Source organism: Balaenoptera acutorostrata, chromosome 17, assembly GCF_949987535.1.
Source record: "Balaenoptera acutorostrata chromosome 17, mBalAcu1.1, whole genome shotgun sequence".
Taxonomy (NCBI): Eukaryota; Metazoa; Chordata; class Mammalia; order Artiodactyla; family Balaenopteridae; genus Balaenoptera; species Balaenoptera acutorostrata.
Genome location: NC_080080.1, coordinates 7,478,045 through 7,494,396, shown reverse-complemented (window position 1 = coordinate 7,494,396; position 16,352 = coordinate 7,478,045). Strand labels below are relative to the sequence as shown.

The 16,352-nt window shown below is 50.7% G+C and overlaps 1 protein-coding gene across 6 annotated transcripts in view; it reads right to left on the bottom strand.

Annotated features, from left to right (window-relative positions):
• Window positions 1-16,352, bottom strand: part of ZFAT (zinc finger and AT-hook domain containing) — a 414,334-nt gene that overhangs the window by 213,126 nt on the left and 184,856 nt on the right. For 5 of the 6 annotated variants that reach the window (XM_057531706.1, XM_057531703.1, XM_057531701.1 and 2 more), the window contains one exon: window positions 12,560-13,505. The exons of the other annotated variant lie outside the window; for it this stretch is intronic. In XM_057531706.1, the coding sequence (XP_057387689.1) occupies window positions 13,266-13,505 (240 nt within the window). In that variant the 3' untranslated portion in view covers window positions 12,560-13,265. Of the gene's footprint in view, window positions 1-12,559; window positions 13,506-16,352 lie in introns of those variants that run through there. 6 annotated transcript variants of the gene reach the window in all.

Below are 16,352 nucleotides of genomic sequence, written 5' to 3'. Positions count from 1 at the left end.
CCTGCATTTGGGGAGGACGCTTCCCCAGCCTCTCCAGGAGGAGCCCCCAGACCACACTGAACCCCTAGCGCTGGCTGAGGCAGAAAGCATTCATTGCCTTTCTAAACTCAACAAAGATCATCCATCTTAATTAAGCTTGGCCCGTCCTGGGACCGTCCATCAGCTGTTGGTGTGGCAGTAGCAGGAGGGCAGCTGGGAGTGGGGGGGGGGGAGGAGAGGGACTCAGAGGGGGAGTGATCCCCACCGAAGGGTTTGCTAAATGTTCCTGGGGGTAAGGCCTCGAGTGTCCGTGATCTTGGACGACAGGGAGCAGAGCAGCATCTTAATTAATCCGCAGAGAGCGCCCTGGCCTCTGCATCACCCTCTGTTCTCGATCGCTCAATCCTTCTAATTTCCCAGCAATTTAATTAAAGGATCTTCCCCTTACAAGAAGGTCTCATTTTCCACGGAGCAGCATTAAAAGAATTAGGAGCCGCTAAAGCTGATTGGACTGCGGTTGTTTCCCTGTCAGAACAGAAAGGGGACAACAGGATGACTCAGATGCCCACTGCCCCCAACCCCTTACCCCAAGCAGGAAATCGAGGCCCAGGGAGAAGGGGTATCCTCAGGGTCACACGAGGAACTACTGGCAGACTCGGATCGTGACAAACCCATCCCCTTCCAGCTCCCCTCCATCCACTCCATAAAGGGCTGTAATCTTCAACTAGTGACTCCAGTTTATGCCTCTTTAAAATGACATGATAGTCATGAAAGTTAAATTTGGGTATGAGTGTAAAAGTACTTGGTTGCTGGAAATCAAAATTAACACAAATGCCTTTGCCGTTCCTAAGAAGCTGGCCCTGTACACCCAGGCACCTAGGACAGGAGTCAGTAAACAATGGTCCGTGGTCCCAATCTGGCCTGCCACCTATTTTTGTAAATAAAGTTTTATTGGAACACAGACACACTTATCGTTTCTGTGCTATCTATGGCTGCTCTCAGGTGACAGTTGGCAGAGTTGAATAGTTGCAACAGAGACTGGATGGCCCACAAGGCCTCAAATATCTATCTGGCTCTTTACAAGAAATGTTTGCCAAGCCCGGGCAGAAGAGGGCAGGCTACATGCCAAGGAAATCAGACGACGGCGTTTAGAACATTGCCACGGGTAATCCTGGCGCTGACCCTACAGATGGGTGGGACGTCCCCACTCACGGAGGAGCTCACGGAAGCTCAGGGAGGCGGAGGGGCCGCAGAGGCCGTGGAGCCGTGAGCCAAGGACAGAGCCTTGCCCCACACTGCTGCCTGATGCTAGCTCCTCCGCACCGAGTGACGTCTTCCTACCCCGGGGCGGGCCCTCATAGGTCCTCCAGCCCCAATCCCCCACTGTATGGTAGGGAACTGAGGCCCAGACAGCGGAAGAGCCCTCCAAGGTCACCCAGAGATGGGGAAAGGGCCCAAGGCTCCCGGCTCCCAGCACAGTGCTCCATCCATCCCGTCAGGCTGAGCTGAGGTGACACACAGGCGGGAATGATGGAGCACCTGCTCCGAGTCCGGTGAGGCGCTAGGCAGGGACCAGGCCTGATCTCCAGCCACAAAGGAGTGACGAACACAAGTGCCATCATCCCATTTTTCAGATGAAAATACTGAGGCTCAGAAATAGACAGGGAAGTATCCCAGGGCGTCCAGCTAGCAGAGCCCAGGCACGAACACAGGTTCCCCTGAGTCCCAAGTCTGTTTCTTCCAGGTGAACTGGAGCCCCGGTTCCAGGCTTCCGGGTGAACTGGAGCTGCCAGAGAAGCAGAGAAGGGTCGCCCCCCTCTGCTCTCCAGGGCAGTCCTGATCCGTGGAACCCACTATCCGCCAGCACCAAGGCCGGGTCAGTGGCTTGGTCGTCCTGGAGGCTCCTAGCTCCCTCTGCTGGTGTGTGATACCCACGGCTCCATCTCTCTGTTGTTCTAGCTAAAACCCTGCTCTGGACTAGGGTTCAGTCCCACACTGCCCTGTACTTGCAGGTTACAAAGAGATTCCACAGGCTTTGGTGCAACCGAGATGCACACAGACCATGCGGGGGTGCAGGAGAGCTGGAAGCAAAGGGCTCTGTAGCTGGGCATGCCTGCGTTCAAATCCCCGCGGGCCACCCACAGGCTCTGACCTCCGGCAAAGGCACGTGCTCCTCTCAGTGCCCCGTGACCTCTGGGACCCACGATTCCACCTCTGTGAAACGGGCAGCCCAGGTCACCTGCGGGGATTAGGAGGTGATGTATGCAGAGTGAGTGAGCACTCCCCGCACGGGCAGGGGCTTGTCCTTGCGGTGGGGGAACTGGCCATGACCCCCCTGCCCCCTCCTGACAGAAGGTCTGGGTGGTGAGGTCAACAGCATCAAAGGATGAAGGCTGCCCCCGGGGGCGGGGGGCAGAGCCGCAGGGAAAGCCTCCCCAGCAGCGGGGAGGGTATCTCAGCACCGTTAGGATGCTTGTGTCACCAGTGGAGCCTGGCAGCGCTTCCCATGCCCACTTGTTCTGCGCAATGGGAGGAGTCCCTTTCCCTCTCTGGGCCTCAGTTTGCTCACCTGTAAAGTGGGGCTGCTGTCTCCCTCAAGTTCCTTTAGCTCTGGCACCCTGTGCCTGGTTCATAGACTCTGCTGTCCTTTTTGATTATTGCCCACTGGGGAGTCACCTGTAGCTTCGCCCAGCCTCTGGGGCTCCTTTAGTGGTAATCCATCCTCCAGCCACTCTGCCATTCATGCATTCAACACAGTTACGACCGAAGAAAGTGATGACAGTAATTGAGGGGATGGTAATAATTACCCCAGGCTGGATGCTTGTGCTGTGCCAGGAAACGCACAGGCATCGTCTTCTCTAAGCCTCACGATGACTCGATGAGCAAGGTGCTATTGTGATCTTCATTTTATGGATGGAAAAACTGAGGCTCAGAGAGAATGTGTGATGTACCAGCTAGTAAGTGGTGAACCCCTGGCTCCAACCCGGGAGTCTGACCTCAGACGTAACAAAGGTTCAGCTGTTCACAGCGTACCCACACTTCACAGAACGCCAGGTGACAGGTTTACAGAGACCCCTGGATGGGGCCGACTCTAACTGATTATCACAGTCAATGCATTGTGACCTACAAGGCACAGAAACCAGGTGAGCATGCCTCCCTCCAGGCCTGGCAGAAGCTGTCTTTCAAGGCTAATTTCCATCTAGGTACCCAGGCAGGATGCATGTGACCTAAGTACCCACCACAGGTAGGTGGCCACTTGTGGTTCCCTTATTAGTTTCTCCTGGTCCATCATAAGCTCCCCGAGGGCGGGGCTACTGTCTGGGGCATCTCTCCATCACCTGAGGCTACGGGTGACTCCCTAGTTTGCATCTCTCCATCACCCGCAGGTCTGCTTCTGGGACGGTCCAAAAAGAGGTGCAGAATGGAAGGACCAATGCTGAGCACCGGTGAGGGGCAGCAAATACCACAGGCGACTCTGGCCTGACACGCCTTCTTCTGTCTACACCTACCTGCCCTTCCCTTTTGTCTGTTTTGTGATAGTTAATACACCAAACCGTCACTGCCTTCTTAGCCTGCAGGAAGTGTAACAGCTGTTATCTACCACAAACTCCCGAAGCCTTAAATTGCAGCAGGAATGGTGACAGTGATAGATTAGAATTTTTAAAATCAAACCCAAACGTGTCCCTGTCATGGCTAAGAGAAGGGCCAAGTTGACTTGAAAATAATTTACTTAGAAAATTTTGTGATGCACAGTAAATTAAGTCCTCCCTTCAGAATACGTTTTGTTTTTTCTTTCCTCTTCCGAAGTATTAGTCCACTTAATTGATTCCCAAAGACTTCCTGCTATGACTTACAACTATTACCACTGGGGGGAGAGGCATGCGGACCTGGATTTCATCCAAGGGCAGGATGGACGGTTCACTTTGAAATTGTAAAAGGGGTTGGTGGCGTGATGGATCTGGAATCAAACAGTCCTTTCTCTCCAGCCTTGAAAGATGGAACCGAAGAATAGAGAGAAAATCATCAGTGACAACAGCTAATGAATTTTAAATACTTATTACAAGAAAAATTAATTTGCTAAATTGGCCCTGTAGATACAGGTTATAAAATAAGTCACTGTCTCCTCAAAACACGCGAGACTCAGAGCAACTAACGCAGCTCAGGCTTGGGGCTGCACAGCCACGGCCATGTTGGAAGGTCACGGCCTCCTTACTAGGCACTGTCTTGAGGGGCCAGAGCCGTCCTTCTCTGCCTGACACTGTGTCAAGCACCTCACAGACATTACCCTGGTGAACCTCACTACCTGTGGGGCTAGTTGATCTTCATCTGTACATTGGGGCAGGAACACCCACACCTCCCAGCACTGTCCTAAGGACACATGCAAAGGCCCCGACACAGTAAGTCGTTAACCCCTCGCAGCGATTATTTTATCATCCGCATTAGTGCAATGGTGAGGTGACGTAACCTAACTTCCCAAAGTGACACAAATGCCAAGAGGTGGAGTCAGGTCTTTCTTGCCTGGGCTGGGCTCCTTATTCAGAGCCTGGCCTTCACCCCCTGCGTTAACAGATGACAGCCCAGGAGGGAGGAAAGGCCATCCGGAAGCAGGGCTGGTATTAGGGCTGCCGGCACGTGACTCTGGCTGAAGGGGTGCCTCGTGAACAGAGTCAGGGGTCTTCAAAGGCCGGTCGTCCAGCACTGCCCTCGGCATCCTCCCCAGCCCCCCCGCATCACAGGCCCGTCCTGGCTGCTCCCCATCTCCTGCCTGGCCCTGGGTCTCCTGCCTTCTGCTGGCTCCTGCTCTCACTTGCTCTGGCCTTTCAACCAGAGGGGCCCTGGGCTTTTGCTCCATGTAGCAGACCTTGGCATTGAGCCTCGAACCCCTCCCTGCCCCTGGAATGTGACCTTGCCCCCGACACCCTGCACTTGCTCTGCTTTCTGGTGTCAGGGAAGAAAGATAACAGGGGAGGCGTCATGGCATAGGGGGTAGAAAAAGCAGCTGATGAGACGGGCCTCTCACACTGGATTCTAGTCCCAGACACATCCCTCTCTGGTTTCAAGTGTCACCCAAGGCAGGTTGCTTATCGAGCCTCCGTTTTCTCAGCTGTGGAAGAGAGACAGGAGTTGGCAGAGGGCGCTTTGGTTGTGAGTGCAAATCTTGCTTGGGCTCAAATTCTGGCTCACTACTTCCTGTGTGACCTTGAGCAAGTTTCTTAATCTCTCTGTGCTAATAGTCTCCATCAGTAAAACTCTAGATGGCATCCAACTCGCTGGTTGCCGTGAGGGCTACACAAGGACATCCACACCCTTGACACAGAGTCGGCACGAAGACGGGACGCGATGAGGCACAAGAGTAGCCTAGTGTGGTGCCTGGCACACGGCACGTACTCATCACACGTTATAAAGCAGGAAGGCAGGAGCCCACTCCGCCTTTCGGCACAAACTTTCACCTCTCCTGGCACAAAATACAAGGTGGGCCCGAAGGTATCTAAGTAAAGCAGTGATCGGGAGCTGACGGCTTGAATGTCCTGTGGGGCTCAGAAACCCAGCTCCCGGCTCAGCAGTAGCTGCCCAGGAAAGGATGCGACAGAACCACGCCCCCTCCCTGCCCCGCCCGACTCCACGGGGATTCTGTAATACAGACAAGGGTCCACCTTTCTGTGTTTCCGGGACAGGGGGCGGATAGCCGTGCTAAAATAAATGGTCTGCTGTTTCAAGATAGGTGGTTCTCTGAGAGCAATCGCTCTCCAGGGACAACCCTGCCGGGGGGACAAGGGCCAGACAATGTAATGACACAGATGGAGAGAAGCAGTCTACCTACCGACACAGCAGAATACCGTGAATGGCATCAAATGGAGAAAGTCTCTCCGTTCTTTCCTCCCACCTCCTCCCCCACCTCCTTCTGTGCGGCCTTAGGTCTCGCCAGCAGGCGCCCTGCCCGCCCAGGGCCTTCTCTCCAGGCCAGATGCCCCCACTTGGGGATCCGGGGATCCGGCTGGCTGGGGGCGGGGTCTGAAGCAGGCAGCCCCCTCCCCATTTCTGGCTTCCCCTCTTGCAAGCTATGGCCTGTGGGCAAGCTTCTCGACCCCAGGACACATTCCCTCTTGGTCAGGTAAGGGTGATTGGGAAGCTGCCCCGAGGCTTGGTGTGGGAATCGGTGTCCGGCCCGTCTGCACTGGCCCTTGGGCCTCTGTGACTCGCCATTTCTGGGCAGGTCGTGTTTGGTCAGGCCTGGTGTCTTGATGCCCCTTCTCTGCCTGGAGCCGGGGCTCGGCTGAGGCGGCAGCGAGGCCCTCTGTGTACCCCTTGGAGCCATACCAGCGTCCCCCTGGGTCCCTGCAGCGTCCCATCCCTTGTTTGCGCCTCTGCCCGCGGACCTCATGGTGACTTCCTTGAGCCCGGGACCACGTGTCGCTGCGAAGCTGTGTTCCCAGTTCACGGCCAGCGCCGGGCCGCTGCAGGCAGTCGATTCGCCTTCGCTGAATCAGGGGCGAGTGGGTGCCCACGAGGCTGTGGCAGGCCCGGGAGAGGCAGGTGAACGACGATGTTACCGGGTTAGTAAACGACGGCCAGACACGGGAGCCCCACCCTGCTCACAGGCGAGCAAATGACATCCCTGTTCACACTGCCCTCTGCCACTTGCCCGGGACTTTACCAGGAAACCACCGTGAACAACAGGAAGCAGAACAAATATTTATTGTGTTCCTACGATGTGTAACACAATGTGCCGGATGCTCTGATGTACGCTGTCAGGGTTAACCCTTAAAACGAACTAGGCAAATGGGGCGAAATCATTTACCCCATTGTGTAGATGATGAAACTGATATTCATAAAGGTTAACCAACATCACAGTGAATCATAAATGGGGAAGCAGGATTCAAACCGAAGCCCACCTTGCCTCCCAAGCACAAGGCCCCCATGACCATTTAAAGTCACTTGTCCCTTCTATCCGTGTTGATAAGTGCCCAGGACTGCACATGACCCAGCAGATGCCTGGCACATGCCCACTGAACAGCAGCCCAGCACAGTTACCATTCTTCGGGGGGTTTTATAAATTAGAAGAATAAGATCTTTCTTTTAATGATTCCAGGGTGACTGAGGAGGCAAAGGAAGCACATGTTGGATGGGACCCTCAGAAATAACCAGCTTTCGAGGGTAGCGGCATGCAGGACTGACCCAGCCCTGAAGGCACCCATACTCTGAGCTCTGTGGTCGTTCATGCAGACAGCCGAGAGCTCCTGCTGAGCGGCTGGGCACCTGCCCCTCCACGTCACATGACCCCACCAGTTCTGGTCCAAGGCCTCGTGCCAGGGGACCTGGGACGGGCAGGATCCTCCCTCCAGCCTCACCCCACGGCTTACACCGAGCACATGCAGTTAGACTTTTCCTTTTGTGCGTTCATGTTGCATCTTTCCCACGAGATCATGACCATTTTGAGTGCGTCGTTTGAGGGATGTTCATATTTGTGGGCCCCATGACTAGGAGCACAAATAATAACGGATAATTACAGAGTGTGGGCCAGGTGCTCTGCTAATGGCTTCTTGGGCTTTGTTCAGTTAATGCTCTCAGTAATCTTAGGAGTTAGCAATTATCATCAGACCCCTTTCCGAGATCAGTAAACTAAAACTCAGACAGGCATAGAACACGCCATGGTCACTCAGTAAAGTGACAGAACTAGATATGAGCCCAGACTCTCTGTCTCTGACCTGGATGCTCAACCATCTCAACAGAACTTACACGGATACTTGGGCAGGATTAATGTCTCTGGAATACCACTCTGACCTTTGCACCCTGGGTCTATTAAATGGCCACTGTGTCCCCATTTAATTTTATTGAGTTACGTTTATTGAATAAAATCAATATCCATCATCTCCAATATCCAACCTGTTCCTCTAGGTTCTGGCTTCTGGTTGACCCTTCTGTCTTTCCCCTTACAGGACCCACCAGCCTAACAGAAATGCTCATGGCTCACCATTCATCCTCCATGCTGTCCCACCCCCAGGGTTAGCGCCACTGTTACTCTTTTTTGGAATCCCCTCCCTCTCCTTCGACTCCACTCCCTGCAAGTGCAAAGTCTATCTAGTTTACAAAGCCCCAATCACAGGCCACCTCCAGCACGAAGCGTTCCCTAACTTATCCTGAGTGGGAAGTGTCCTTGCTTCCTGAGTTCCAGAGGCACTTCTTGCCTTCCTGCCTTAGGGAAAGCAGCCACTCCCCTCCTTGTATTAGAGCAGCAGCTTTTAAGCTTCCCCCAGGAGGTCCCCTCAGACCTGGCTGGGGTGAGAGGGTGGTGACAATGAAGGCCAAGTGCATGGGGCTATGGACTCCACCCTCTTCATCCAGAACAGTTACCACTTCACCTGTTTGTACATCTGCTTATACACCTGCATGAGATTTCATTTGAAGAAAGGGTTCTCGGAGGAAACAAACCTTGACCTCAGTGAGAAGTTACAACTGACACTGCACAAATACAAAGGATCACAAGAAATGACTATGAACCCCAAAATGACTATACACCCCAAAAATGTACAACCTAGAAGGAATGGATAAATTCCTCGAAACATACAATCTCCTGAGACTGAATCAGGAAGAAATAAAAAATATGAACAAATTACCAGTAATAAAATTGAATCTGTAATAAAAACTCCCAACAAACAAAAATCCAGGACCAGATAGTTTCACAGGTGAATTCGACCAAACATTTAGAGAGGAGTTAACACCTATCTTTCTCAAACTATTCCAAAAACTTAAACAGAAAGGAACATTTCTCAACTCAGTCTACGAGGCCAGCATCATCAATACCAGAACCAGACATAGACACCACAAAAAAAGAAAATTACAGAATAATATCACTGATGAACTTAGATGCAAAAATCCTCAACTAAATATTATCAAACCAAATTCAACAATACATTAAAAGGATCATACACCATGATCAAGTGGGATTTATTCCAGGGATGCAAGCATAGTCCAATATCTCCAAATCAATCAATGTGATACACCACATTAACAAATTGAAAAATAAAAATCATATGATCATCTCAATAGATGCAGAAAAGGCTTTTGGCAGAATTCAATATATATTTATGATGAAGACGCTCAACAAAGTCAGTATAGAGGGAGCACACCTCAACATAATAAAAGCCACATATGAAAATCCCACAGCTAACGTCATATTCAATAGTGAAAGGCTGAAAGCATTTCCTCTACGATCAGGAAAAGACAAGAATGCCCACTCTTGCCACTTTTATTCAACGTAGTATTAGAAGTCCCCAGCAATAGCAATCAGACAAGAAAAAGAAATAAAAGGAATCCAAATTGGAAAGAAAGAAGTAAAACTGTCACTGTTTGAAGATGACATGATACTATATATAGAAAACCTTAAAGGTGCCACCAAAAATCTGTTAGAACTAATAAATGAATTGAGTAAAGTTGTAGGATACAAAATTAATATACAGAAATCTGTTGCATTTCTATACACTAACAATGAACCATCAGAAAGAGAAATTAACAAAACAATCCCACTTATAATTACATTAAAAAGAATAAAATACTTAGGAATAAATCTAACCCAGGAGGTAAAAGACCTGTATTTGGAAAACTCTAAGACTCTGAAGACAGCACAAACAGATGGAAAGATATACCATGTTCATGGATTGGAAGAATTAATATTGTTAAAATGACCATACTACCCAAGGCAATCTACAGATTCAATACAATCCCCACCAAAATACCAATGGCATTTTCACAGAACTAGAATAAGTAATCCTAAAATTTTTATGGAAACACAAAAGACCCCAAAGAGCCAAAACACTCTTGAGAAAGAACAACAAAGCTGGAGGTATCACACTCCCTGGTTTCAAACTACACTACAAAGCCACAGTGATCAAAACAGTAAGGTACTGGCACAAAAACACACACGTAGATCAATGACACAGAAGAGAGAACCCAGAAATAAACCCAACTTACACGGATGGTCAATTAATCTACAACAAAGGAGGCAAGAATATGCAATGGGGGAAAGAAATTTCTCCAATAAATAAAAGAAAGCTCCAGCTGAGAAAACTGGACAGCTACATGTAGAAGAATAAAATTAGAACATTTTCTCACACCATATACAAAAATAAACTCAAGATTAAAGACTTAAATCTAAGACCTGAAAACATAAAACCCCTAGAAGAAAACATACGCAGTATGCTCTTTGACACCAGTCAGAGCAATATTTTTTTTTAATATGTCTTCTCAGACAAGGGAAACAAATGCAAAAATAAACACATGAGAATACATCAAACTAAAAAGCTTTTGCACCATAAAGGAAGTCATCAACAAAATGAAAAGGCCACCTACTGAATGGGAGAAAATATCTGCAAACAATATATCAGATAAGGGGTTATTATCCAAAATATCCAAACAACTCATACAACTCAACATCAAAAATAAATAAACAACCCAATTAAAAAATGGGCTGAAGACCTGAATAGAAATTTTTCCAAATAAGACATACAGATGGCCAACAAACACATGAAAAGATGCTCACTATCACTTATCATCAGGGAAATGCAAAAGAAAAACACAACGAGGTATCACCTCACTCCTGTCAGAATGGCTGTTATCAAAAAAAACAGCAAATAACAAGTGTTGGTGAGGATGTGGAGAAAAGGGATCCCTTGTGCACTGCTGGTGAGAATGCAAATTGGTGCAGCCACTATGGAAAACAGTATGCTGGTTCCTCAAAAAATTAAAAGTAGAACTACCATACAATCAGCAATTCCACATCTGGGTATTTTTTCAGAACAAAAACAAAAACACTAATTCAAAAAGATATATGTACCCCTATGTTCACTGCAGCATTATTTTCAATAGCCAAGATATGAAAGCAACCTAAGTGCCCATGAACAGATGAATGGGTAAAGAATATGTGGTATATCTACACAATAGAACATTACTCAGCCATAAAAAAGAATGGAATCTAGCCATTTGTGACAACATGGATGGACTTAGAGGGTATTATGCTAAGTGCAATAAGTTAGATAAAGACATATACCATATGATTTCACTTATATGTGGACTCCAAAAAACAAAACAAATGAACAAACGTAACAAAACAGAAACGGACTCACAGATACAGAAAACAAACAGGTGGTTGCAGAGGGGAGAGGGGTTGGAGGGATAAGTGAAATATGTGAGGGAGATTTAGAGGTACAAACCTCCAGTTACAAAACAAATGAGTCATGGGGATGAAATGTACCGGATGGGGAAATATAGTCAATAACTGTGTAATAATTTTGTATGATGACAGACAATAACTAGACTTACTGTGGTTATCAGTTTGTAATGTATAAAAATATCCCATCACTATGTTGTGTACCTGGAACTAACGTAGTGTCGTAGATCAATTATATGTCAAGAAACAAACAAACAAACATGACACACAGGCTTCTAAACATTAAGAGAAAAAAAATCCAGCATTTTGTTGTACCATTTACCTTTACCAAGACTGGTAAAAATCCACCACCCTTATTAGAGAAATAACTCAAAGTTCATTCTTTACTGAAAATGGGTCAGTAATGTCTTCCTTGGAAACAAAGGACAGCAAACCACTGTAGGATTAAAAATAATTCTCAAGCTTTTTCTTCATTTGTTACTGAATCAAAAGTTTTGGCTGTTTTTAGTGCCCAAAGAGCATCAAAAACGTTGTTTCAGATGAACAGTTTTGTGAGCCGTCCTATGTAATAGAGATGATTTCATTGTCTAGTCTAGAAATGTGAAAATCTAAAACCATGAGGCAATAGCTTGGTAATTTACAACTTAAAAGGATGGTTTATTCAAACAATTGGTTAGAATCACTATAAATTAAATAAAATTTCATTTGATAGAAAAAAGATCTTGACCTCAGTGAGCTGGATGCTGGGTGACAATGTCAGGAGACCCCGGGGCTGGACAGGGGCAGTAGGACTCGCCTCGGTGCCTCCACAAAGCTGTCACATGGCAGAGGCGCCAAAAGATATGGGATTTATCACGAGCACCAGGACTAAAAAGGTCAGTCGGACTAGAGAGCATCACAAAGGCTCCTGACTGTCGGTTTACTGCTCCTCCCGAGGTGGGAAGGGGCTGCGGCAAACCCAATGCGAGGCGCCAGGACGTGGGGCTTAAGACCGTTAACCTCAAACAGTGGCCCCAAAGCAAGGCTAGTGCTTCAGAGGGAGAACAAGCATCACTGTCACATTTTAAGCGCTTGGGTCTCAGAGGGGGAGGTGCTGGGTCTCAGAGGGGGTGGTGCTGGGTCTCAGAGGGGGAGGTGCTGGGTCTCAGAGGGGAAGGTGCTGGGTCTCAGAGGGGGTGGTCCTGGGTCTCAGAGGGGGCGGTGCTGGGTCTCAGAGGGGGCGGTGCTGGGTCTCAGAGGGGGCGGTCCTGGGTCTCAGAGGGGGTGGTGTTGGGTCTCAGAGGGGGTGGTGCTGGGGTCTCAGAGGGGGTGGCCCTGGGTCTCAGAGGAGGTGGTGCTGGGTGGGGTCCAGATCCAAGATTCTGATTTGGGAAGGGGAAAGGTAAACCCACCCACCTAACAGAGGAGCAGAAGTACTCAGGCAGAGAATGCTTTTATTCTATCCACCCCACCTCCTCAGAGTAGGAGGTGAATAGGAGAAAGTGCATTTATTTTAAAAGCAAAAGAATTCCAAGATAGTAAGCTGAGACCACCACCTGTGATGGGAGCGGGAGGGCCATCAAACCATAGTTACTTCACATGATAATAAGTGCCCTTGATGCTTGAGGAGGGTAGAACTGTGTAGATAACCCCTCCCCGCTCTTCTCTCACAGGTGATTCAAAAACCGTAAGGTCACTTTCTCTGACAGCTGTCTCCTGGTTACCAGGCTGCAGAGCAGTCCCAGGTAAAGAGCCGGCACCTAGACGGGGGTCAAGGATTTGGGCTGTGATTCAGGGAAGACGCTGATGAGGACTGGGGGTCTCTGTTCGACGCTTGAAGCAAAGGGGCTATGCGGTATGGGCCGTGTCTGGGGAGTTGAGGCACAGGTCCTTCTGGAAGCAGACGACGCGGGGGAAGGTGTGTGTGCCTGTGCCGGGGGCAGCACCCTGTGTCGCTGGTGACGCTGACCCCTCGCCCACCCAAAGCGGGGCCAGGAGAGCCCCACGCGGCCGCCGGGGCAGACAGCGCAGAGGAGGGCGCTGCGGAGAGCACTGCCCTGGGGCCGCCCCGCCCTGGGTGTCCCGGCGGCTCCGCAGAGGCCGGCAGCCCTGCCCCGTGGTGCTGTCCCACGACGCGTGCCCCCTAGAGCTCCGGGGCCGGCTGCCCCACGGCCTGCTCCTCCACGGGCTGCATGGCCTCCTGCACGTAGACGATGAACTCGGAGGCCTCCCCGCCCTGCGTGTAGACGGTCACCGTCTCAATGCCCTCCACGTCGTCGGAGGACACCACCAAGTGATGCTGCTCGGCCAGCTCCACGGCGGCCTGCTGGAGGGTCTCCTGGATCATGACCGTGCGGTTGGAACTGGGCTCCTCGTCCGTGACCTGCGGGAGGGCAAGAGAAAGGTCACACGGGCCCCACTTCCAGGTCCAGCAGGACAAGAGAATCACCGCGACTGCCTACGGAGCATCTGGCACATTCCAGGAGCTGGTCCTTCCTGCACAGGATCATCTCAGCAATGCTCTACGCTTGCTCTCACCCCCGGTTTATAGGTGAGGAGAGTGACGCCCACCGGTGCAAAGCAACGTGGTCAGGGGCCCCAGCTGGGGCTAATGGTGGAACCCAAGTTCAAACACCCAGTCCAAGCTCTTCTCGTGATGCCAAGCTGCCTCCCAGAGGCGTGGGAGTTGCCGAGGCACTCTAGGAGTTATTTCCTGCAACCGTGTAGAGGGTTGGGTGCGGGGTCTCCTGGAAATTCATAGCTGGTCCATTTGGTGGTGAAAAAGGGACTAGTTTATCCTGGGTTATCTGTCTCTCCACACACTCTGGGAGCTCAGCTCTGTGTATGAAGAAGATCAACATCACACCAGGCAGGAGTACACGCCCTTGCACGCCTGGTTTTTCCCAGGTGTCGTCCACCAACACTAGTGCCTCGGAGCCACGGGAGGGGCCTGCTGATGGGCACTCACTGCCCCGGGGCCCTGTCAGTGGAGGCGGCCTGCTCACTCCTACGGGCGGGCCTTTCTCTGTAGCTCCAAGCAGGCAGATTCCAGACAAGGCCAAATTCCAGCTGGTGCTAAGGCCCCAGCTCCCTGACTGTGCATTCTGGTCTGTTTTACAACTGTCTTTGATTTTGAGAAGAGCAATAATACAAACAATATGGGAAAGATTTAGAAAGTGTTGAGACCCTAAGAGCTGAAAAAATGACTGAAGGATTAGAAAACCAGCCCAGTAGGACAGTGAAGGGGCCTGGACTTGCTGAGCTGGGGAACGAGAGCCCTCAGATGTAGGGAGGGATGTCAGAGAGACCGGCCTTTCCCAGGGGGTCCGAAAGGCGAGGTGGAAAGAACCTTGTCCTGCACTTCACGGGGCTTACACAGCAGCTCCCCCGCAGTTAGCTGTGAGCCTTGCCCACTTTCCCCTGTGACTCTCAGGTGTCTCATCTGTAAAATAGGGACGAAAATGCCGACTTCAGAGAATGGCTAGGAGAACTGAAGAAGATTCCGTATGCAAAGTGGGTGCTTAATCACATCACCGTGCTTTTGGTGCCTTCATTCGTGTACGGAACAACGTTTTCTTAAGGTACTGCGGCATGTCAATTATTCATTCATTCAACAAAAACTTTGTCAATTTATCAGGTCCCAGTGGACTGAGCTCCGTGAGGGCTAGGACGGCACTGCCCTGGCACAGCTCTTCCCCCAGAGCCAGGTGGGCAGGGCGGATGCCTGGCACGGAGCAAGATCCCAGTATTTGTGCAACGATGCTCCACCGGGTGCAGGTGCCCTGATGGGCGCTCAGGCAGCACATGGTAGAAAACCAGTCTAGCGGGGCAGACACAGGAACCGAGCGATGCTCTGACAGAGTGCCAGGGCAGCCTCCGGAGGAGGCAGGGGGATGGGACTCCAGGCAGAGAGGGCAGAAGGAGCAATGACTCCCAGGACCCCCAGGAGAGACTGGAAGCAGTGGGTTTGCTCAGGTGGCCTCCGTGAGCTCCCATTCATGACATTTCTGACTCCCTTCCCAACTGGAGCCTGGCGTGGGATGGTCTCCTCCCTGCCCGGCCCTCTGTAACAAGCCACGACCCCACGCCGTCTCTGGGAACGGCCCATGGGGCTTCCAGGGGTCTCCCTCGGCCCTGGGCCTGTGTCATTCCCCGACAGCAGGAAGGGCTGTGTCAGACGGGGTCACGTTTAACGCAGAGAAGAAAATGGATGAGGCACGTCTGGGGTGGGCTCCACACAAAGTTACTGATTGGAAGGAACCTTTAACTTGGACTAATGGAATTTACCAGAAGCTAGAGAGATACCCTGAGTGGAAAGTATTAATCCTTTTAGCCTGAGCTGTTTTTCTGCAGTAGATGGAGGCCTTTTTTTTCTTCTTCTTCTTTTACTGTTTGTTTCAATTTCATTTAAATGGGAAAATGCACTGTGAACCAAGACTTTAGAAGTAAATATTGATTTATTTCACTTTGAAAGAAGGTACCTGACAGAAGGGTGGGAAAGGGGGAAGGAATACTCAACAAATGCTCTTCTCTTAACTGTCAGCAAATTCTACATGAAGGAAGAAGTCAGGAGGCATGGGTGATTTATGCTGAGGTCCCAGGACCTCAGGTGTGCAAAATAAGCTGATGCACTTCAGGTAAACAGATGACACAATGGTGATAAAAAGGGTGAGATCAACCAATACACGAGCTTTGTGATACACTCCTGGCACTGGCGTTCACACACAGAGATTGCCGTCATCAGAAATGAAGCCTAAAATGAGGACGTCGCCAGCCTAAGATCTCACTGTCCTTTTGGACAACTCTAGTGCCTCGATGGCTGAGTACTGACAAGGGCTGACACTGCTGCCCCGGACAAAGTGATCCCTGCCGGCCCAGGGCTTTGATGAGCAGGGGCTGCAGCTCCCGTTCCCATGGCAGCAGGGTGGACACACACCCAGGAGCCGTCCCAGGACGACTGAGGCGTGGCCACTGCCCACAGATGTGGAAGAAGGGCAGAACCAACAAGAGGCCACCGTGCTCGAAATAAGGGCGATTACACGCTAACTCTGTCCCATCAGGGCCCGGGGCCACTTCGCGGAAGGCGCTGTCTGCAGATGGTGGGAAAAGGCACGGCAGGCCGAGGGAAGGCGGCAAAGGGCAGGCGTGTGCCCACAGCCCCACCAGGGCCACCGCCACCTCCCAGTCACCAAGCCCACTGGGCAGGGTTCCATCCTCACCTCTCCACATG